At 36.9% G+C, this 25,197-nt stretch overlaps 2 protein-coding genes across 2 annotated transcripts; both read left to right on the top strand.

The window, feature by feature from the left end:
- The first annotated feature begins 4 nt into the window (after positions 1-4).
- On the top strand, positions 5-11,949 carry LOC120415994 (sodium-coupled monocarboxylate transporter 1-like). Its single transcript, XM_039577647.2, has 5 exons — positions 5-178; positions 3,795-4,319; positions 4,376-4,466; positions 4,524-4,933; positions 10,874-11,949. The coding sequence occupies exons 2-5, from the start codon at positions 3,817-3,819 to the stop codon at positions 11,919-11,921; spliced, it is 2,052 nt and encodes a 683-aa protein (XP_039433581.1). The 5' UTR covers positions 5-178; positions 3,795-3,816; the 3' UTR covers positions 11,922-11,949.
- Positions 11,950-16,278: 4,329 nt separating this feature from the next.
- On the top strand, positions 16,279-23,050 carry LOC120415997 (uncharacterized). The gene is made up of 4 exons (XM_039577652.2): positions 16,279-16,507; positions 16,659-16,900; positions 17,036-17,132; positions 21,686-23,050. Coding segments are annotated over exons 1-4 (1,014 nt in total). The 5' UTR covers positions 16,279-16,505; the 3' UTR covers positions 22,359-23,050.
- Positions 23,051-25,197: the final 2,147 nt, after the last annotated feature.

The raw sequence follows: 25,197 nt of genomic DNA, 5'->3' as shown, positions 1-25,197 counted from the left end.
CGTTCAGTCAGCTTTCGGATCGCGAGCGGGTACGACGTGGACGGTTGGGAGTTTAGAGTAGAGACTTCGAGCACGTTTCCAAACGGTTTTGGCTTGCAGTGATCAACAATTTAGTGCAAACCTGGTAAATCATTGAGGGCAAGGTTTAGGATAAGCACATCGTGCTGATTTATTACAGGTATGTAAATCATTCGGCGTGCTACACAAACTAAACGTGTTAAGGGTAATCAAATGTGTGTCTAGGTTGATAAAAATTAACTTGGTGCTGACGCTCAAACTCAACAAAAATACCAAATGAATTTTGAAATATATTTTTACCTTTTTCGAAAGGTTTAAATTTTAGGCTTCCCAAACACCGTTCTATTTGGATCATTTCTAGATTAAATTTTCCAAAGACCTAGCTGCATAAACAAACCCATGACTCATAGGTAGTTTTGAGAATTTACTCAAGATTTAAAAACGGGTTATTTAACAAAATCGATGTATTTGTATTTTGTTCAGCATTCTTAACAATAAAACACACTCAAATCACTCAGTTTCTAATCAATGCACAGCGGTCCACATCGCAAAATAAAGTGGAAAATTAATTTTCCGAAAAAAAATTGCGGTTTTGGAGCTTTGGTATCTTTCAGAAGAGTTGTTGCAAATGGGAAGGGATGGTCCAACTTTAAAGATTTTTTTGCAATTCCGTCGTGAAACTACTTACTTTTCCTGTCATTCTTGAACGACGAAATAGCCTACTTTTCTGTACCAAAAATAACAGAATCGAATAGCAACACTTTTCAAAATAAATTCTGAAAAGTTCTACTTTTCAGCACTGAAATGGGTGCTGAAAAGTTGAACTTTTCAGCACTTGTTTCGAAAAGTAACACTTTTCAACATTTTTTTGATTTAAACGATTTATTGACAAAATACATGAAAATTTGACTTAAAATTTCACTCAGTGGGTGTTTTTTGGAATTGCAAAAAATGTTGTATGGAACTCGTTGCAAAACTTGATTTTTTCAGCACTCTTCGTATTTATCCAACTCGGTAAATCTCGTTGGATAAATGTACGACTCGTGCTGAAAAAATCCTCTTTTAGCAACTTGTTGCATAAACTACTATTTTCTCTTCTTCAAAGTTTTTGGGCATGCCAATCCAAGCAACATTGTCGAAGACACCAACAATTTTATCTTGCAATCTCCCTTTCTACGATTTTTTTCGAATTAAATATACTTTATTGAATCTTTTTTTATTATTATAGCCAGTGTTTACATTTAATTTAAATAATAAGTGGTCAGCTGTTGCTCTCACCTTCTACGACTTATTTAGTCAAGAACAAAAAATCAGTTTTTAAAGGTAGCAATTCAAGGTTAAGTTTTATAAAAAAAATGCTCTGAGAACCTTTATAGCTCTAATGAACAAACGTTTTCGTTTTTGCAAAATAAATTTCGGACTTAAGAGTCAAAGTAAAAGCGTTATTGAAGCATAAAAAACGCAATCCAAATTTTATGCGCAAGTGTTGCATTTGAAAGGAGAAATCTAGCATTACAAACGCTAAAACAATCTCAGGCTTATTTTTCATTAGACTCGAGATATTTTCTTTGAAAATGTCTCATTTGGAGGGAAAACTATATGGGACCACCCAAAGGAAATTCTAAAATTGTCTAATTATACGTTTTCTATGTCATTTTCCCGCTCAATCGGAATCTGCCCTCAGACATGTGTCAAAATACGATTTTTGTTCATATTTGTGTTTTTCTGTAAAATATCACGACCAACAAAATGTCTGCACAGGTTCAACTCGAGGGGAAGCATGAAGTTTGGAGTCCCCAGAAACACGTGCACCTTGAATTTTTCAAAAAAAGGAAAAAAAAATCTGCGAAATTTCCTAGTTTTGGCTGCCAGTTTTTTGGCTCATTTTGTGGAGTGTTTTTTGATTATTTTTACATATAAATACATTTTTTCACTCTCTAAAGCCCTGCCCCTGACTTGCTCAAACATAAGCTTTTATGGCCTATGTCTGCTGAACATGGAACATTAAACTATAATTTGAAGCCCCAAACGATCAAATTTGACTGACTTTAGTATGTTTGATATTAGTTTGATACATGCATTTCTGAAAAAAAATACTCGAAAAATGCACTTTTTTACTCAAGCTCAGCGCGCGAATTGTATACCATTTTTGGAATTTTGTTGTTGTATGGAAACATTGTTCCTAACATCATAATTTATCATTCTAGGGGTGAGCACCAAGGTTTTGACAACTTTTCGTACTTTTGGGACGCCCTAGTGTTTACGCTTCATCATAGGCCATTGTATTTGGAACAAAGCGATCAAACTAAAAAAAACATGTTATTAAAAAAAAAAAAGACTTGTTGACAACAAAATACTTATTTTCATTAGAGTTATGTTTGTGTTTTAATTGATAAATTATTTTTTTCTTAAAAGTCATATATATTACACTCAGAATACATAACCTTTCCAAAAAAGGAAAAATGGCAAGTATGAAAAGTACTGACATGCCCTAAAACATGTCAATCAAAAGCTTTTCAAAAGATGTTTTGCTTTTTATATCAATCGAGAGAGAAAAAATCTTATATGCCGATGCATCTTTTTTCTAAAGTTTATGTCCCTTGCCTCGGCTTTGGGAGATAAGAGGACAAAAAAATTTAAAAATAAATTCAAAGCCATGGTTTCAACATTTAAATGCAAAAATAATTTTTAAAATGCATTTATACCAATACAGTTGTTTTCCAATCATTTATTTTCGAAAAAAACATAGTCTCGAGAAAAATAAACTCTAGTAGTTTTGTTTAATTATGCTCGAAAATTATTATCAACCCCTTTTTAAATATTTTCAATTATTGCCAGAAAAAAATATGTTTTATCCACTGATTTTTCGAACAAATATTAAAGAGGGGAGAAGACATAAGCTTTGAAAAATATTTGCAAAGCCATAAAAAATGTTTAAAAATGTAATCCTAAAAAATAAATTGAGAACCTTACTTCAAAAAAAAATTCCATATGATCTGCAAAGTTGTGATAACAGCAGATATACAGGAAATTATTATGTTTCCACAATAAAATCCGGGACGAACCCTCTGACGCACATGTCATGTGTTTATCCCCAGAAAGTCTCCCGACCGTATCCCACAACTCGGTAGCTAGGCCAAACATCTGACAAAGCACTTTTCAATGCTGCCCCGTATAAAGTCTACGGCGCTTAACCTGCCATAAATCCAGGAGCACGTTTCGCCAAGATACGACTTAATTCCGCCTGTCGCGTCTCTGTTTGCCCTAGCCGGTGATCTATGATCTTGGTCGTCCACTTGTGTTCACTGTCTTCCCTTCAAAAAAAATAGTGACCCCTTTTCTTCCCGTGAGCTAGATGATCCAGGTTCACGTTGCGGAGCAACGTGTTCTCCCTTTGGACCCTTCCCCTCCCGAAAGTGACTCACTGGGGTTCTTCAATTGTTCGTATAGTATCTCTTACTTCACTTCAATTGGCTTGTGCAACCGCGTGATAGTGAGAATGCGTCCAGGAACAGAATCAAAATCACTTTTCTTAATGGATAATTTGTGGACCGGCAACGTGATCTTGTTAAAGAGACGCATTATCATCCGTGTAGTAGCGTGGAGAGACAGAGTAAGTGCACGTTAAATAGCCGGTCTTCAATTCTCGTGTGTTGTGTCTACAGATCCCTCTCTTCCTTAGTTTTGTTTATCACCTAAGTGGGAAGCTGTTTTGTTTTATTTTTGGAATACGCTTCCGGGTTCTGAAGGAGAATAACATTTTTATGATTTTTCAGATACAACTGAAGCAAATTCACCATGGAAGAAGACGCCTTTATCCTGGAGGAGTTCGACGAAACTCCACCTCCTGCTGTCACGGCATCAACTGAGTTCATAACCAGTACAACCAGCCTGCCCTCGACGACCCTCGTCACCAGCCTTCTAACCGAAGCTACAAAGTTCCTAACCTCCAGCGAAACTCCAGCAATGCTAAGCAGTAGCAGCATCAGTACTAGTCCTTCTACTACAGAACATCCAACTACCACCACGACCACGTGGTCCTCCAGCAGCAGCAGCAGCTTCTTCAGCAATCCTGCCAGTACAACCCCCTTCGTAGAACCTACTCTCGCGGACGGAGACCCAGCAAACCTGCTCTTCTCCACCGTCGACTACGTCATCTTCGCCGCCCTGCTGCTACTGTCCGCCCTTATCGGCGTCTACTTTGGATTCGTGTCCAAGATCAAGCAGAACAACACCAAGGAGTACCTGCTGGGCGGGAAAACGATGAGCAAGTTCCCCGTGTCGGCGTCGCTGATCGCCACGTGAGTCCCTTTTTTGGTTAGTTAAGGTTGTTTGACGATCTTCGTTGTCATTTTAGGCACATTTCTGGGATCACCTTGCTGGGAGTACCCTCGGAGTTGTACGCCCATGGGACCCAGTACTGGATGAGCGTCGTATCGGCCTTTGTGGTAAGTCTTGATCAGTATATCCCAGAAGATCCTCCTTCTAACACATCCTAACCCAAGGTCACCATCCTCATGGAGCGCATCTACCTGCCCGTGTTCTACGACCTCCAAGTGACGTCGGTCTTCACGTACCTCGAAAAACGATTCGATCGAACCGTCCGCACCGCGGCCAGCTTCGTGTACGCCCTGGCCTGCATGATCTACATCCCGATCGTGGTGTACGTGCCGGCGCTAGCCTTCAGCCAGGTCACCGGAATCAACCTGCACCTGATCACGCCGGTCATCTGTGTGATTTGCATCTTTTACACCACCGTGGGCGGGTTGCGGGCCGTCGTGTGGACCGATACGCTGCAGTTTGTGCTGATGGTGGGCGCAACGCTGGCCATCATCTTCCTCGGTATCGCCAGCGTTGGGGGGTTCTTCGAGGTGTGGGAGGCGGCCGAACGAGGCGGGCGGTTGGTGTTTTTCAAGTAAGTGAATAGAGATCATTCATGTAGTCAACCAACAAATTTGTAACATCCATTTGGAAATGTGTAACAACTCCTTGGTATCAAAAGTCGTTTTTTCTAATGACCTTAATATTTTGAAGGACTTGTTTTAACCACTCTCTTAGTATTTCACCTGTAAAAGTTAACCTTGTTCAATAAAATAGTGCATTTTGAACAACTTGAAATCAAAAAACAAAATGATCATTAAAATTAAAAATTATAGTTAATTACTTAAATCTATCAGAATTTGAAGATTTTTGTTTTTCATGTTTTTATTTAAAATTTAGTACCAAAAATAAAATAAAAAATGCATTCAATCAATTCATTTATTCAAAGACCTCGAAAGAAGTTAAAGTTCTATTAAATACTTATTTAATAATTATATTAATTTTATGTTTTTAACAGTTTACAATAAATTTTGCTCTCAAAAATAAAATAACATTTCAAAAAGTTGGGCATTTTTTTCTTTGATCTTTGAAAAACTATTTTTTTACATCTTAATTTGGATATTCACTAAGATGCCCAGAATATGAAACTTTTTTCAAAACCTCGCCCAACAAGCTGAATATTGTTCCTTGATCTATTTTAGGACTCTTGGCCGAATATGAGCAAAATCGGTGATACTCGAAGGTGAAGTTTACAAACCGAAAAAATATATGAAAAATCCAATTTTCTTACGCATTGGTATGCATTCTTATAAGAAGTTTAATGCTCTACAGCTTTCTAGAACATACTTATGCTATTAAACTTTATCCTAAACATTTTTGTATGAAAAACTTGTTTTTTTTTCACCAACTAGGCTCGGGTATCAATGGGTAAATCTCAACCAATTTTGCTCAAAATTGACAATGATGTTCAAAATAACCAAAAACCCGTTTTCTGCTTTTGGAGCAGGCGGTATTTTTTTCTGGTCACCCTAATATTCGCTCAAGTTTGTGTATCGTTGAAAAACCTGAAATAAAATGATCTAAAATGTTATCAAAAATATTGTTAAAATTTGATACTTAGGTCCTTTCCAGTGTGATTTTGTAAAATTTTCCTCATCATTCTTGCAAGGAAAACTTAAGCAAAAAAAGGCATACTTTCAACATTTGAATGAACTTAATTTTTAAAACGCATTTTACACCAGGGTAGTTGTTTTGCAAGCACTAGTTTTCAAAATATCCAAGTTCAATCTAAGTATTTACGATAACATTTTTTTCGCAAAAAAAAATGTTTGCGGTACTGTACATCGGTATTCCACAAAAAAAATTCAAAAATATAAACGAGTCCAAACATACTAAATATGATTATAAACGTAGGAAAATGCATTACAGTTATTTTCATTAAAAATTTTGATCAATTTTTGAAAAAATTACATTTTTGCCGCAATTGAGCTATTTATGAAGGATAGAAACTCAAAAAAAAAATTTTTGCAGCGGCCAACTAATGATTTTGCAGGACTTGCAACAATGACCTTTTTTAAAAAAATATTTGATTGAGATTGATTGATTGATTTCTTGCTCTATAGAGAACTTAATATATCAGATTAAAAAAAAACTAAATGCATGAGAATTTGGTCTGCAAATAAAAACAAAAAATGTGATGAAAATTAAATTAAATGAAAACAGTGGAAAAATTTGTTTACAATATTCAACTTTATTCAGAATTTGTGTTCAATATGTTTCATATTGAAAGTTTAAAAAAGGCTTAATAACTTAATTTTAATCTTAGTAACTTAATTCTCCTATGTGGTTGATGCCTTTCATAATTTTTACCAAAACTCATCTGAACTATAAATTATTTGGAAGTGGAAGTGCCTTTAGATTTTTTTCCATTCTTTTTAGATTATTTTGATGTATATTTGGAAATATGCAATCATTCTGGTACTTCGCTTCCCATTAATGAGCCTTTATTATCCAATTTTGTAAAAAAAAAATTACTTTCGAGTCAATAGTTTTTGTTTACGTAATCATCATGTTTATAAACGTTTCGCCGAATATATTTTTTTGCCTAAAAATCATGGGAATAGCTTCGTTTTTATATTTGGCTGAATGTTTTTAAATAGGTAATTATAAAAACGAACAGACACTTTTTGGTATCCAGGTTTTTAAGCGAAAATGGCGTTCGAAAGGTGAACGCCCGAAATGTCAAAATCACGCAGTGGTACCAACATTACGAAAAAAGTGTGCCATGGCATGACAGCCACATTTTGCCTTCCTCACCTTACTGAGGAAAGGCTATAAAATCACTCGAAAACTGAACTTCTGAATTTGACCTTGTAGACCCACCTTCACGTATACCTATCGACTCAGAATCATGTTCTGAGCAAATGTCTGTGTGGATGTGTGTAGGTGGGTGGACAAAAAAATTGTCACTCGATTATCTCCAGACTTGATGAACGGATTTTGACTGTATTAGTCTCATTCGATCCGTATTGGGGTCCCATAGGTCTCTATTTAAAATCAGCAAGTTTAGTTAAGTACTTCAAAAGTTATGCTAAAAAACGACTTTGGCGTATGTCCGGAAGATTGTAAAAAGGGTGGTTTTTGCAAGAAACCCTATCATGTTATACATTTTCAGAAAGGTATTTAAAAGACCTTTCCAATGAGCACAAAACATTGAAGATCTGACAACCCTATCAAAAGTTATTAGCACTTAAGTGTTATTTATACACTTTTTGGAGGCCGGATCTAAGATATTTCAGTAAAAATGACTAACGACCCATCGTTAGTTAGATAATCAAAAGACCTTTCAAATGAGCCTAAAACATCAAGGATCTGACAACCCTTTAAAAAGTTATTAGCACTTAAGTGTTATTTATTCTCTTTTTGGAGGCCGGATTTAGATATTGTGATAAAAATATTGTCTGAATCTTCCATGTGAACTATCGTTGGATAGGTTTTTTTTATCAGACCTTGCCGATGAGCCAGAAAAATTGAAGGTCTGCGAACCCTATCAAAAGAAATGAGTAATAAAGTTGATTTGTCAAACATGTTAAGAGAATGTTGCTATTTTTACTGAATGTATTGACTTTATGAATGTGAGGAAGGCACCAACCACCTAAAGGTGGATTAAGTAACGTTTTTTTTCAAATGTTGGTGCGTCTGCGCGATTTTAACATTTCGGACGTTCACCATTCGAACGCCATCTTCGCTTAAAAACCTGGATAAGATTTTGTCTTTATTCTGGTTATGTAAAACCCCACAGAAAAAAAACATCTCGAAGAATATTGTTTTCACATAAAAAACAATTAAAAAAACGGTGTTGATGGAAAAAAAATGCAAAATATTCTGCTGTTTTATTCTGAAATACTTATTATTTTGCAGAGAACTGCTGGTCAATAATTGAGAAACTGTCAATGTTTAAAAAAACTTCAATTTCTTTTTTACAGTCATCCCACATTTCGGAACGGTTTACAGATCGGCCCATGTTAAAAAAAAACATAGAAAATTGATAGTTTAACATATTGAAAGCTTTGTCTAAAATAAGACAAACACAAATCCATTGAAAATATTTGGTTAACGAGTTTGTTCTTGAAAAAATAAATAAATAAAATATTTTCAAAGAACTGGTCATGTACAAAAGAAGGAGTTTTTACCGAAATTTCGAAGGAACAATGTTTTTTATACAACGACAAAATCCTAGAAACCGTTTAGAACTCGCGATTTGCGATTTACTGAAAAATTGCCTGTTTCATAGAAAATATCATAGTTAGGGATCCGACCAATAATGCTCTGTATTAATATTAATCCTGGAAGTCTTTATTTTTCATTAAACACATGCCAATTTTTTTTAATGAAATTATCAGTGCTGTTAAACGTTTAAATTAACGACGTTTAACTTAACGGAATCGTTAAAAGTTAACCTAAACGTGAACGCGAACGAAGCCTACGTTGATCTTAACGAGAACGTGAATGTTAACTCCAGAATCGGTTCCAATGTACCTTGTACCCAGTTCCGAAGACTACCTTATTGAAACCCCCTACATGTAACATGTTGAACTCTGTGAAATTTAAAGCTTTCATCTGTCATGGTCATGCCTATGTTTGCTGGCCCAACCGGACCACTCATCCAAGGTTACGCCGTTTTGAAAAGTTGCTACGGAATCATGCCGACGCCTCATGATCCGACCTTGTATTGAACTTGACCTTGAATATGGAGAAAAATTATTCCTACGACCATGATTCCATGATTTTTTGTAATGCACTGCCTATTGTTTTCGGTGGTCCAGTTAAAAAAACCTACAGTTGGCGTGGGTGCTTTCAGTTAGCATAGTGCAAGCAGACGCAGTCGCAAAGCACTGAATCCAAGTAGGCCAGCTATCCTGCTGCTTGTCACAGTTCTGCCATCTCTACTTGCACCGTAACCGCTGGTTACCATGAAAACACAAACACCAACCCACCCCACGGTAGGCTGCGTGGGTTGGGCTGCATGGTGGTTTCCATGTTTACGGTGGAAGTAAAGACGGCAGAACTGTGACAAGCTGTCAGTCAGATCTTAACTTCAGGGAGTCCTTGCATGACCCAGGACATCCAAACACATTAACAAAGAAGTCTACCATACTCACTGAAGCTATTCGGGTATGTGCCGGGGTCAAAAACCGTCAACCTCTGGCTTGTCACGGCGGTAGACCCGCAGATCTTAACCCCAGGGAGTCCTTGGATGACTCAGGACTTTCCAACACATTAGCAAAGTAGCCTACCATACTCTCTGAAGCTATTCGGGTATGTCCCGGGGTAAAAACCGCCGACCTCCTGCTTGTTACGGCGGTAGACTCACCGGTCTTTACTCCAAGGGGTTCTCTGATGACTCAGAACATCCCAATAAATTGTTACAACAATGCACTGTAACCTATCATACTACTGAAGCAGTCTGGGTAGTATCCGTTGTCCGTTGTCGACTTGTTTCTTTGGTAAGCCTGTTGCAAACCATTCCCGGATGTTTTGGATGAACTAGAACATCCTAGGTTTTCCAAAACTATGCTAAAATGTGTTAATAATAAAATTAAACGAATTACAATTGATAAATTTTGAAAATTATCCTCAACTTAAGTCATGGACATTCTTTTTTTAAACGTTTCTCGATTTAAACAGCCCCATTTTGTTGTGTTAATCAAGTATATGGTGTACATTGGAACCGATTCTGGAGTGGCCACAGTTGGCCTGAATCGACCCAAAACAGGCAATGTTAAGATTAACAAAAAAACATCCGTTTGAAAAATTTACTCAAATACTTGTTCCTTGATAAAACCAGTAAAAAATATGTTTTCCGGAAGTTCCGGGTTGCCGGAACCGGTGGCCACGATGGCCAAATACCTCTTCCGGGAGCTTATAGAGTCAAGTCCAATTGGAAGTAACCCGCTAAATGTTGTCATTTGGGATATACAGGCCCTCAATGTCGGGGCCTCAGAAGGATTAACGCGTTAATTAACGGCGTTAATTAACGACGTTAATTAACGTGCTCCGTTCACGTTCTCGTTAAGATCAACGTAGGCTCCGTTCGCGTTCACTTTAATTTTAACGATTAACGGACGCGTTAACGTTAATTAACGTTTAACAGCACTGGAAATTATGTGTCTAAATTTTAAACAATTTTTTCTCCAAAATTTACATTTAAAACCAATAGAGCATCTTCTGGACAACTATTTTCTGAAAAAAATGCTTTTTGATTAGTTTTGGCCAAGATTTAGTCATTTTAGAAAAAAATAAAAATGTCATCTGCGGACAGAATTTGTATGTTTCCAAACCTTTTGCATTATTTTATTACAGCAATTAACATGTAAGATCAATCATTTTCATTGATGTAAGTGCCGGAAGAAAAACAATTTCAATGAAACGCATAAAGTACCTACATTAATTTTTATTTTTTTTATTTTGCTGAATATCTCTTTTGTTTACCCTCAATATACAGTATCACCCTTATAAACTTCTTTTTTTTCAGCATGGACCCCGACCCCTTCGTGCGCACCTCCTTCTGGACCGTTTCGCTTGGTCTGAGTACCATGTGGGTGGCCAACTTGGGAGTCAGCCAGGGCTGCGTTCAACGGTTTCTTGCCGTACCCGACCTCAAGGTGGCCAAAAACTCGCTGATTATTTTCACCGGTGGGCTGATCTTCATCAAGAGCTGTTCCTGCTTCACGGGCCTTCTGATGTACGCCAAGTACGAATCGTGCGATCCTTACACTATCAAGAAGATCGCCAAGTTGGACCAAATCCTGCCGTACTATGTGATGGACGTGGGCGGAAGGATTCCGGGACTGCCGGGGTTGTTTGTGTCGGGGATATTTTCGGCGGCTCTGTCGACGATGTCGTCCAGCTTGAACACGCTGGCTGGGACGATCTACGAGGACTTTATTCGGCATCGATATCCGCATTCTTCGGAAAAGACCGCCAGTAATGTTATGAAGTTTTTGGTGGTACTACTTGGGGTGATCGTCATCGGACTGGTGTTTGTGGCCGAGCGAATGGGACAGGTGATGCACATGGCCATTTCGTTGTCCGGGGTCACTTCCGGAACGTTGCTGGGCATGTTCACGTCGGGGATGCTTTCAACCATTATCAACACCAAAGGAGTGATCGCGGGTTCGATCACGTCGCTGGTCGCCATCGGAACAGTGTTGATCGGAGCCCAACTGAACCCGAAACACCCTCCGATGCCGTTCCGGACGGACGGATGTGACGCGGATCTACTGCGGAATGTAACGCTGGTGGCTCCCGTGTCGGACACGATTCGGGACAACGTTCCGCACATCTTCAAGCTAAGCTTCATGTACTACGCGCTGGCCGGAGTGATCATCTACTTTGTGGTGGCCTACGTCGTCAGTATCATGACCGGCGGTGGGGACATCTCCGACCAACGACTTCTGGCACCGTTTTTGCGAGATAAGAAGCAGTACGAGAAGGAGCAGGCCCTTCGGATGCACAACATTCAGTACGAAGAGTTGGATCTTGCGCTGAAAGAACTGCAAAAGGCAACCGATGGAAAGTAATTCGCGTAATAATGTTTTCTAGTTGTGATTGCATTCAGCTAATTCGAAAGAAACAGTCCGGAAAAGTTGAACACCACCCTATTTTATCTTACATCTTCTTAAACAAACAAAAAATAGGGGGAAATCTCTTCCTGTCTTTTGATTTTTGCCTCATCCGATTATACCCTATTCTCTCGCCCTCTCCCAACAGGTAGTTGTTTCCACATTATCACCCCTCCCGAGTAGGACTAGCGGTAATTCCAGCTTTCATTAAATATAGGGTTGCCAAGTGCCAAGTACTTGGAGGTTCACCCAAAACTCTGCACCCTCTTCGACGTGCAAAACCTTAATAGAATCAGAAGGGTAAATCGAATACAAGAATGCCTTAGAACAAGTGTAAAAAAGACAGTTTTACCCGACATAGCCCAAAAGCAACTACCTTTCTCTGCGTTGATTACCATTCTAGAAGGAACAGTCTTTTCCATGGATTGAACTTCCTTGTAATGCTATTCTGCATGGAGTCCAATACGACGAAGACTGCTATCGAAAGCGAAGGCAGTGATTCATGTTTGCATTTCTACAGTTTGTATTGTGAAATTGGAAATATCAGGGGGAGTAGATGGTGGACAACTTTCTATATGGGTGGTGAACTCATTTCTACCTTCTGAATTGGATGGCATTTTTTTTTTACTTCTACTTTGAAAACATTTTAGATAAATGTAACGCAACTTTAAAAAAAAACTTTTTTAAAATATTAAACTACAAATTAAACTTGTTACATTCCCTTCATCGACTGCAACACAAGTGTTCTCAAATCACTAGCATCCCCTTTATTCGCTCTGATCCAATCTTCTAGTCATACTCCAAGCTGAATAGTCCTTTCGTTGCTTGCCAATTCCTCGCGTTGGAATACATACAGTAACGGTCAACTGGAATAAAATTGAACCTAGTTTAGATACGTTGCCGATAAAATCTTTCAAAACTTTTTTTTAATAAAATAAAATAATTTTAAAACAACATTCCATATTTTTTCTGATTTAAATTGTAATTGCCCTGAGAAATTTAACAACAGTGTAAAATAAAATTAAGTTTTATTTAATTTATTTTAAAATGTTAGTCTTGATGTTATTGGATATATTGTTTTCAAAAAGATCAAAAATTTCACGAATGTATCATTTTTTAACATTGAAAGTTAGACTATCTCAGCAACCAGTTGTCCAATCTGCAATATGTTTAAAGAAATTGTAGGAAATTTTCTGAACTTTAAAAAAAATATTTTCAAGGATGGACAATCATGGACACTATTTTAAAAAAGTAAAAAAAAAACGGAATTTATCGTACAAAATTTAACTTTGAATGGCTACATTTTGGAAGCGGTGCACTTAACCAAAACAAATTTTAAGTACTTTTCGATTGCAAATTCGATTTTACATGAAAAATGAGGTAAAAAAATGTTGAGTACAATATTTATTTTTTTACAAAAAAACACTATTTAAAAAAAATCATAACTCGTCGGCAAAATTTGAGTCCATACTTCTGAATGGCTTAAAAGATGCGGGGTTTCGTCCCCTAAAACCAGCCCGGGATCATGTTGACAGCTCCCATACAAACTGAGCGTACCCCTTTTTGTGGCCTTCGATATTATCTAGCCAAATTTTAGAAAATGGCGAATAATTTAAATAAATATAGTTTTTGCATTGTATTGGTTTAAAACGACAAAATAAGCATTCTGGAATCATTTTCCTCAAAAACTTGTTTAGAGATAAGCCACGTTCGAATATTAGTCTAGAACAGTTGAAGTGAGCTTGCCGCGAAAGCCGTCACGAAAAAAAAGTTTCCCATGCAAATTTTGAGTTGCGTATTTGATGGGCGAACTCTGGCGAGGCCCACTTGCCATCTGTCGGTGAATACGCGCAACTCACGAAAACTGTCATCTTAGGGTCCAGCTGCCTAAAACATATAAAAAACGTTACTTAATCCACCCATAGGTGGTTGGTGCCTTCCTCACATTAAAAGGGTGCTATCCAAAATAGACACAAAAGGGCGGTGTTTTTCAGTGTTTTATCAATTTGCCTTATTATTTATACCACTATATTGGGTAGTCAGATCTTCATATTGCAGGGCACAGATCTCCAATCCAATTCGTGCTCGTTGAAAAGATCTTTTAATTACCTATCCAACGATAGGTCGCATGAGAGATCCGGACAACGTTTTCATCACAATATCTGAGATCCGGCCTCCAAAAAGTGCATAAATAACACTTAAGTGCTTATAACTACCCTATCAAAAGTTATAAGCACTTAAGTCAGATGTCAGATCTTCAATGTCTTGAACGCGTTGGAAAGGTCTTTCAAATATCTTACAAAAACCACCCGTTTTTACAATCTTCCGAACTTTAGTCAAAATAGTTTTTTTAGCATAACTTTTGAAGTACTTAACTAAGGGACCATCCATAAACCACGTGGACACTTTAGGGGGGGGGGGGTGGCATGGCGATTGTCCACGATCCATACAAAAAATATTTTGTATGGAGAATTGTCCACGAGGGGGGGGGGGTAACAGAATCCTAAAAAAGTGTCCACGTGGTTTATTGATGATCCCTAAATTGCATAATTTTTAATAGCGACTTATTGGACCCCAAGTCGGGTTGAATGAGGCCATAACGGACAAAATCGGTTTAGCCAGTCTCGAGATAATCGAGTGACAATTCTTTGATCAACATCCCGCCACACACACACACATTTGCTCAGAATTTGATTCTGAGTCGATAGGTATACATGAAGATGGGTCTAGGAGGTCTCATTGAGAAGTTCATTTCTCGAGTCATTTTATAGCCTTTCCTCAGTAAGGTGAGGAAGGCAAAATTCAAAAATAAAAAAACTTCAGGATTTTGGAAAATTTAATTTTTGTGAAAAAATGTTAGTTAAAAAATCACATTTTTTCCGTGTGCCTATTGTTTCTGAATAGTCCTCATCAATACCTACAACTTTGTCGAAGACAGCAATTCAATCAAAAAATTCCTTGACAAGTTACAGATTTTCGAATATTTACGTACCATTTTTGTATGAAAAGCTGCCAAAATTGTATGGTGACTTTTATGGATGAACCAATGACACAAAATTTCTTCTTTGGTCATAGGAAAGGCCCCCACAAAGTTTGAGCCATATCAAAAAATAAATGTAAAATCCATTTCCGGGTTTGGTGGAGAATTGCTCATATTAAGTCCTTTCAAATGTAAGTATTCAATTTGCGTTATCAGAAACACAGGTCTCAAGATAAAGATTATAGAATATTTAGATACCATTTTTGTATGAACAGCTGTCACAGCTGTTGTATGAAAATTAGACGGAAAAACGTTGAAAAAACAGATTTTTTATGTTCTCTGATGATATTGGAAAAAAATGTCGTAGATGGCATAGATTGCCTGTATTGGCATGTACAAGTAGAGAAAAAAAAACTCAAGGGGAGCGTTCTTTTATGACGTAACGCAGTTAGGTTGGGGGGTGTCAGCGTCTGTTACGAAATGTTACGAAAATTTGTAGGAGGGGGGTGTGATGAAAACGTAACGTAACGTAACATAACGCAAAATTTTCATAAAAGCACTCATAAAAATTTGCAAAAAGACCTTGTGTTACGCGTTACAGGGGGGGGGATCGCTCATCTGTTACGATTTGTTACGAAGTGGGGGAGGGGGTCAAAATCCCAAATTTTGCGTTACGTAATAAAAGAACGCTCCGCAACGTATTCCTGGGAAGTTAGATATCCTAAAACCCCCTAATCGTGTATCACTCTAATGTTCAACCAAGCCAAAAGTTGCCCTTTCCCATTTGCAAAAACTTTTCTAAAAAGACACCAAAGCTCCAAAACATTGATATTTTTTGGAAAAAAACCATTTTCCACTTTATTTTGCGATCTGGACTACTATGATACATTTGTCACTTTGCAAATAATAATTCCAAAAATAATGAAATGAAAATATATCTTTGCAAATTATAATTAGATAAAAACAAAGATTCATGTTTGAAAGATAATTTTTTGCGTGATTGTTGAATTTTTAAGGTTTCAAACCGTTTTTCTATAATCCTTATAGTATTCAAAAAAAGTATTGCCCCAATGTGTGCCCACCACTGTAAATTAACCACATCGCTAAACGATTTTCCAGTCCCATACCTGGAACATCGTTAGGCTCAACTCCACAGCAGCAGTCAGTCGCCTTATTCAACACCGTGCAGCGTCTACCAGGCAGTGAGAGTAGTCGACTCTTCGTCCTTTCCACACGAGCACACACATCCTGGCACCGAAATCAATAACAGCAAACAAACCCCCCCACTCTCGCACTTTTCTTCCGTCCCCCCTGCAGTTGCTGTTGCTGTTGTAATATCCTTTGATTCTTTGACTACCGACGGCGAACGATGGTCCACCGGGACTTGGTGTCCCTTTCTCTCTGGAGTGTCGACTAGGGCGCACATTGGCCGTTGCGCATGCGTTCCCTCGCGATATTCTTACTTGGAGGAAAATTTTCCTTTTGCCTGGCTGTATATTGTTGGGGAATTCCTCCAGTGTGAAGAAACTGCTTTTTCGCAACAGGAAAAACTTCTGTTGTAAATGTAAGTTTTGCGGGGTTTTTTGAGTGTTTTTAGTGGATTTTTGTTCTTCATGATTAAGAACAAACCGCAGTTTGATTGTGTCTAGTGAAAAGAGTGATTAAAAGCTAGGAAAAACTGTGATTAATCGCGATTTTCCCCCCCATCGCAACAGGATGAGCATCTGCCAGGGCGATTGCTCCGAGCTGGGGCCACCGCCCGATATGATCCTGTCGATGCCGCCGCCCCCGTTGTCCTCCTTTCTGCTGCCACGGAACGCGCTGGCCCCGCGGCCACCCAACAACTCGCTGTCCTGCATCGCGGCCTTCATGTGCGAACCGTCCTCGCTGAGGGCCCACGGTGGCATCGGTGACCACGGCCCAGCCGGAATGGACCTCATCGAGTTGTCCGCCAATGGTGATTACAATGTTTGCACGGGAAAATCGATTTTCACCTATCCATTTCCCCCCAGTGACTTTGTGTGTGTTAATTGTGTGCTCTTTTTCTGCCTCCCCCAACCCCACATGGAAAACCCCCCCAACTTTCAAACAGGAATGGACGACACTTGGGTCTTTGTGCTGATTTCGTCCTGCGTTGGAGTGCTGCTGCTGGGGGCTCTTCTGGCGATGATACTCATCAAGTGTAGAGAGTAAGTAAACCTGAATAAGCAATGGGATTGAAGGGGGTGTTCGGTTCGGATTTGCATTTTGAGAGGCTGCAGCTGTTGCTCTGCTGGATTTTTTTTTTTTGCAAATCAGCCAGAATAAGGGAAATTGAAGAACTTGATAATTTTGCCTTGAAGAATTGTATTGTCACTTTTTCTCTGGTTGGTTTGCAATACGTCGTATCAGCCATCCCGACCTCCGGCACTTATTTGATTTTTTTCTGTACAACACATGAAATTATAATTTTTTTCTCAGTAAAGAATATTTCGATCGAAAAACGGAAAAACAACAAAAACAATATAATATACCAAACACTTCCTGTGACGAGAGACTTTGTACTTTTAGAACGCAGTGTTTTTACTTTTAGATTTTTTCATTCAATTTATTCGCACTTACATTTTTTAACATAATAGGCGTCATCCATAAAGTATGTCACGCAAAAATCGGCCAAAATTGACCCCCCCTCCCCCCTATGTCACACTTTGTCACACAAAGTTGAACTCCCCCTCAAAAAGTCACATTTTGCCAGAACCCCTCCCCCCTTGTTTTCGATGGGATTTTTTATAGTTTTTATATCTTTAAATTCTCATAATTTTGGTATTTTTGTCAATTTTAATATGAAAAAAAAATAAGTTGTCTAATTATTCATTTTTTTTTTAAAAACATTGCGATATAAAAAACAGTTTTGTATCTGGTATAACATTCAAGCAGTACAAAATCTTGAAAACGGTTTTTCACAGCTTTGTATCTTATAAGTTCAAACTTTCTTATGAATTTGCAAAATATTGATGTTCCAGCTGAAAAAAATGTGACTTATAATAAATTATAATGTGATACCGTCATCAGGGGTGACATTGGGTCTGGGGGGTGAGTTTGGGTCATACAAAAATGCAGAAATTTGTATGACCCAATCTCACCCCCAGACCCAATGTCACCCCTGATGACGGTACTTCTAAATAATAGTAAGCAAACAATTTTAGAAAAGAGGATTTAATTTAATTGTGTACATTTCGAATTAATATTATGCAATCATAAAAAAACCGACCGTGACGTCACAGTGTCGCAAACCCCCCCTCCCCCCTTCGTCACATTTTGTCACACCTACGGTAACCCCCCCTCCCCCCCTAAGAGCGTACGTACTTTATGGATGACGCCATATGGCAAAGTAAACCAAATTTTCAACAGCTAAACTGCCCATGTTCGCATAATTGTCCCACATGCAAACTTAAGACTACGTGATAACATTTCCCGGAAAAACTGGAAATTTCTCCGGATTAGTAGTGTTTTTAGCTTTTTTTTCTGAAAATTCACATAATTTTTGAACAAAGGGACCATCCATAAACCACACGGACACTTTTTAGGAAAACTCATGACTTCGCCCCCCCTCCTTCGTGAACAATTGTCCATACAAAAAAAAAAACGTTTTGTACCCCTGACTCAAGGCGGTTTCAAAAAGTTTATTGGCAGTTTTTTAAAAATGAACTCCAGATCTGATCAGTCAAAATCGATCGAAATTTTACTCAAAATCAAAATTGTACGATGAAAAACCATTAACATTCTTATCGAACTTCGAACTTAGATAAGTTTTCACCGTTCTGAAAAAAATACCAATTTCTCACTTAAACAATTTGTCATTAAAAACATGTTTAAAATGATTACAAATAATTGAAACATGCAAAACTAACTAAACACAAGCTTATGCAATAAAAATAAAAAAAAAAAAAAAAAAAAAAACGTTGTTGAAATATCGAAAACCAAGACAATTTTTTTTAAATCATTTTTAAAGAGAATTTGAAAAGTACTTTACAATTTTAACATGTACCGACTTCAAGTAAAAGCTATTTTAAAGTATAAATTTCAATTTCTTTTCGTTTATTTTGAATTTTAAAAATACTTCTTGAAATAAATGAACCCATGGAAAAATATTTTGGAAAAGCTGAGAAAATTTCCTACAATTTTCTCTCTGGACCTTTGAAAATCGGGCAATTAGTAACTGAGATACCACCTAATTTGTAAATTGCAGCTCACGATTTCTCGGAAACTGTTGGTCCGATTTTAAATGTTGAAAAATGACAGTTTTGCGAAATTTTCAGATAACATTATTAAAAAAAAAATATTTGAAAAAATATAAAATTTTACCAAAATTATGAAATAAGGGAACTTATCTATATGTAGGCCTTTTTAAAAGTAAAGGTTCATTTTAAATTAAATATTTTTTATTGAAAAGATCAGAAAATTTCTCAAAAGTTTCATGATTTAACATTTAAGTTTCCAATATAAATATCGTCAGTTAAAAATTACAGTTCCAGAGTTTTTTTTGAAAAGGACCAATAAACTATTGTCTTTCATATGTTTATAGGACCTAATCAAAAAAAACTCTTGAGTTCAAGTAACATTTTAGGTTTTAAGAGCGAGTTTTTCACCAATGTGTAACAGGTCGTATCGAAGTACTCCGATTTGGATGAAACTTTCAGCGTTTGTTTGTCTATACATGAGATGAACTCATGCTAAATATGGGCCCTCTACGACAAAGGGAAGTGGGGTAAAACGGGCATTGAAGTTTGAGGTCCAAAAAACATAAAAAATCTTAAAATTGCTCGCATTTCAGTAAAACTTCATCAATTCCAACTCTCTTAGATGCATTCGAAAGGTCTTTTGAAGCACTTCAAAATGAGCCATAGACATCCAGGATTGGTTTAACTTTTTCTCATAGCTTTTGCAAATTACTGTTAAAAATGGATTTTTTTAAAACCTTAATAACTTTTTCCAACAGCCTCCAACACCCATACTCCTATAGGTCAAAAGTTAGGGAATTTCATGGACTATAAGCCTACGGTATTAACTTTTTGGCCAATCGCAGTTTTTCTCATAGTTTTTCAATTTTTCTACAACAAACATTTTACAACGTTAGTGTTTGCCCTGTAGGCCGCAATATCGGCACTTTTTGGTCTCAATTTTGTCATATTCGGAATCCTCGGAAAATTTCACGTAAGTTAGAAGTATTGGAGTTGTAAATTTGATTGAAAAAAATGCCATTTAGAATGAATTAAAATATTTTTTAACAATTTGTTGGATTGGGGGTAAAACAGGTTTTCGCCTACTTGATACAGCATTTGACGTATTGATCACAGGGTAAATAAGATCTATTTCTTTTTTCAAAAATGTTTTATTTAATTATTTTTTAAATGAAATTTACAACTCCAATACTTCTAACTTACGTGAAATTTTCCAAGGATTCCGAATATGACAAAATTGAGACCAAAAAGTGCCGCTATGGCGACCTACAGGGCAAAAACTAACGTTGTAAAATGTTTGTTGTAGAAAAATTGAAAAACTATGATAAAAATTGCGGTTGGCCAAAAAGTTATTACCGTAGGCTTATAGTCCATGAAATTCCCTAACTTTTGACCTATAGGAGTATGGGTGTTGGAGGCTGTTGGAAAAAGTTATTAAAGTTTTAAAAAAAATCCATTTTTAACAGTAATTTGCAAAAGCTATGAGAAAAAGTTAAACCAATCCTGGATGTCTATGGCTCATTTTGAAGTGCTTCAAAAGACCTTTCGAATGCATCTAAGAGAGTTGGAATTGATGAAGTTTTACTGAAATGCGAGCAATTTTAAGATTTTTTATGTTTTTTGGACCTCAAACTTCAAAGCCCGTTTTACCCCACTTCCCTTTGTCGTAGAGGGCTCATATTTGGCATGAGTTCATCTCATGTATAGACAAACAAACGCTGAAAGTTTCATCCAAATCGGAGCACCTCGATACGACCTCTAGAACAAACCGAGCAATATTTACAAAAACTGCCTCTTAAGTAGGCCATAAAAGCCTATTTAGGGTTTCTAGAACCATGATGAAACCTGTAAGTTTAAAAATGTTATCGATTCGAATTCTTTGTGATGCTGTATCTCAGAAACTAATTACCATATTTTCAAAGTTCCAGAGAGAAAATTAAAGGAATAAATGTCACTTTTTCAAAAATATTTTAAAGGGTGTTTTTCTACCAAGAATAATTTTTTAGACTCAAAAAACCTATATAAACGAAAAACTACAGAAAAGCTAAAACTTAAAATCGGTAAATCTTATTTAAAAAAAATGTTGAGTACTTTTCGATTGCAAATTAAATTTTGCATGAAAAAATAATTTAAAAAAACTGTCCAGATTTTCGATATTTTCCAAAAAACTATATTTTTTCAAAAAATCATATCTCATTATCAAGATTTTGCGCCATCACGCATAATTTAAAAATGGAACATAAAAATAGGGAATGGGAATTCAAATTTTAACCAAAAAAAGTTCAAAAAAAACTTACTTAATCCACCTATGTGGTTGGTGCCTTCCTCACTCTTTACCAACAATGTGTCACACAAAAATACATAAAATAAATACAATTAGCATCAAATATGGTTTTCGGTAACTTGAGACAAGGATGCCAGATCGCCAATGTTCTGGACTCGTTGTAAAGGTCTTTCAATAGCCTATCCAGCGATAGTCAATGTCATTCCAACTTACACTTTTCTCCTCTTCTCTTTCACAGCTCGTTCAACTACTCGTACCACGATAGCAACCTGAAGCACCCACCACTAGCCGAACCCCACCACCTGGGTGGCACCACCAAGTCCGGCTTCATGCCGGGCACGATTCTGTATCCGACCAACCATCATCATCACCACCACACCAATGGCCACCACCATCTGGCAACAACCCCAGACAATCGCTCACTATGGGCCACACTGACTCCGCACGGAACCACCCAACACTTTATCTCCGACTCGGCGTACTGCAACCCGGAGGACCACTACGAGGTGATCGACTATGGACGCAAGCACGAACAGTACATCCCGTCAAACCAGCTCGAGCAACAACAGCAGCAGCAGCACCATATCTCCCACCAAAACACGATCGTCAAGAACAAGAACTCGTTCGAAAACTCCGGCTTCGTGGACTACGACTACGAGGATCCGACCCCGCTGATGGAATCGTACAACCACTTTGACGACATGGACTCGGGCTACCAGGAACCGCAGGAAGTGATCGGATCGCTCAACCGGAACCGCTCGATCGTTTCGTCCCCGACCCGGATCGAGAACCCCAACCTGGCCCCGCTGAACCTTTATCCGACCCACCGCAGCAGCACCGGCAACGGAACCCTCGGCAAGAAGAACCACGGAACCACGCTCAGCCGACGCATCAGTGATATCAAGAATTGAACCAACAATCGCTAAATACACGCAAAAACAAAGCTACACATAAACGTGCTTCAACTGCTTTTCCTGTTTTGGGGTGATAATCGAACGAAAATTCCTAACACAACGCATCAGATTACCTTCATTTGGGCCGACATCCGAGCCGGAAATGTGAACTTAGTAAAGCAAAAAAGAAATGAAAGAAGTATTATTTTTGCATACAATCTTATTTTTGGGCAAAACAGTAGATTTACACACAACAGAGCGAATTAGTTTCACATATTGATGGTAAGCATTTTACAAACACACACACGCAGAACTAATCAATGTCTACACAATAAACTAGAGCAGAAAACGAAGAAGAAAACATACCTTGTATACACACCAGCATCAATTTAAAATGACTCTAACGACACTTTAAATGTGAACAAACCAAACTTAATTGCAATCTTATTAACTATGTGAACAACAAATCAATAAATCAAGAACTTAATAAACACAAATAAAAAAAAAGCAAACACTTAAAAAAGCACTCTGCCGAAAAGAATTGAATAAACAAAAATTAACACGGTATTCCTTCAAGCGAATTGCCACACACACACAGCAACTAAACAATATTGACGCAATCGCAAATTGTCAGTGATTTTATTTGTACCGTGATGACAAAAATTGAATACAATAAAGACGAGCGTGAAATTTTACATTCCTGAACAATACTGAGTGTTGTTTCTTTTATATATTTTTTTTTTGTGGATGACAAAGTTCACTACTCCGAAAATGCGACGTTTCACAGAATGAATGCAAACATTCAATATTACGCACTTTTGAAATGATACTCTTGATTTAAAATTTTTGAAAATATTGTTTTCGAAAAGATCGGAAAATTTCACGAATTTTTCATATTTTAACATTGAAAATCGGACCATTAGTTGCTGAGATATCAACATTAGAAAATGGTGGGTTGTTTGGGTGAGACTTAGAAAACATCAATTTTCCTGTTTTTAAATCTTTGCATGGCAATATCTCAGCAACTAGAGGTCGTACCAACAAAGTTCAAAAAAGCAAAATATAGAGAATTTTCTCAGCCTTTTTGAAATTTTTTTTTTTCAAAATGGGCAAACATGGGCACTAATTTAAAAAAAAATAATAACTACGATTATTTTCAAAAAAGTTACCTAAGAATGGCTATAATTTGAAAACGGTGCACTCAATCAAAATTTCAAAATTATTGATTGCAAATTCGTTTTTACATCGAAAAATGGAATTGGATTTTTTTTTTGCGAAATTAAAAATCACCAACTTTATTTTACCGGGTATCATTTTTTTTCAGTGTAGTCCTTATCCATACCTACATTTTCTGCGAAGACACCAAATCGATCAAAAAATTCCTTAAAAAGATACAAATTTTTGAATTTTCATATATCATTTTTATATGGTCAAACTAATGATGCAAAATGGCTTTTTTGCAATTCCGTCGTGAAACTACTTACTTTTCCTGTCATTCTAGAACGACGAAATAGCCTACTTTTCTGTAAAAAAATAACAGAATCGAATAGCAACACTTTTCAAAATAAATGCTGAAAAGTTCTACTTTTCAGCACTGAAATGGGTGCTGAAAAGTTGAACTTTTCAGCACTTGTTTCGAAAAGTAACACTTTTCAACATTTTTTTTATTTAAACGATTTATTGACAAAATACGTGAAAATTTTACTTAAAATTTCACTCAATGGGTGTTTTTCGGAATTGCAAAAAATGTTGTATGGAACTCGTTGCAAAACTTGATTTTTTCAGCACTCGTCGTATTTATCCAACTCGGTGAACCTCGTTGAATAAATGTACGACTCGTGCTGAAAAAATCCTCTTTTAGCAACTTGTTGCATAAACTACTATTTGGGCATATCAAAGACATCAAAAAAAGTTTCAGCCGGATTAAAAAAAAAGTGGTGGTAAGAATTCCCGGGATTTTTCAAAACCGGGATTGCCCGAATCGCGGGATTTTTCTTGTTTTGTCCCGGTTTTCCCAGATTTAAAAAAAATGCTTTTTTGAATTCATTCAAATTTCTTTGTAAAAATGATGGTAAATTTAAAAAAAAACTAATTAAACTTAAAAGTATTTTAATTTTTTTTTAACAACATTGAGAATTTTTTTTTTAATTTTGTGTATCAAATCTTTGGGACTTGATTTTTGCTTCCTCACCTTACTGAAGGAAGGCTATAAAATCACTCGAAAAATGAACTTTTTCATTAGACCTCCTAGACCTACCTTCATTTGTACATATCGACTCAGAATCACCAGCTGAGCAAATGTCTGTGTGTTTGGCTGTATGTAGACATGTGTACCGAATCAATGTCACTGGAATAACGTCATGATTCGAATTCCCGGACGCTTCGAAACCCGGACACTACATCTTGTTTTATCAATTATTTGAATATATGATCGCATTATGAATGTCAAAACTGTGTTATTTGATGAATTCCAACATCAACTTTTATTTAAAGTTTGTTTGAACGCTGTAGTTAATGCCAAAACAATTAAATACAATAAAATTATAAGTTTACCAAAAATGCGAAATATTTCACTTGAAATATTTCATAGGCGTTCGAAGCACCGGGAAGGCAAAGCAGAAATTTATGGTTTCGATTTCCTTAAATTCTAGCAAATTTGTATATAAACTATCGATTGTTTTGATGTTAACAGCTTATTTGAGACCTAAAGAATGCCATTCACTAACATTTCAGTCCAAATTTGTCCGGAATTCGAAGCAAAAGTGTCCGGATTTCGAATCAGCTTTTATCAGTGTCCGGGATTCGAAGCACAACAAGTCATTTTAAATTTAAAATTCTGATGAAAAGTTGTTAGAAA

This window comes from Culex pipiens, chromosome 2 (genome assembly GCF_016801865.2).
Source record: "Culex pipiens pallens isolate TS chromosome 2, TS_CPP_V2, whole genome shotgun sequence".
Lineage (NCBI taxonomy): Eukaryota > Metazoa > Arthropoda > Insecta > Diptera > Culicidae > Culex > Culex pipiens.
Note: the sequence above shows the minus strand (reverse complement) of the source record. Positions and strands in the feature narration are given on the sequence as shown.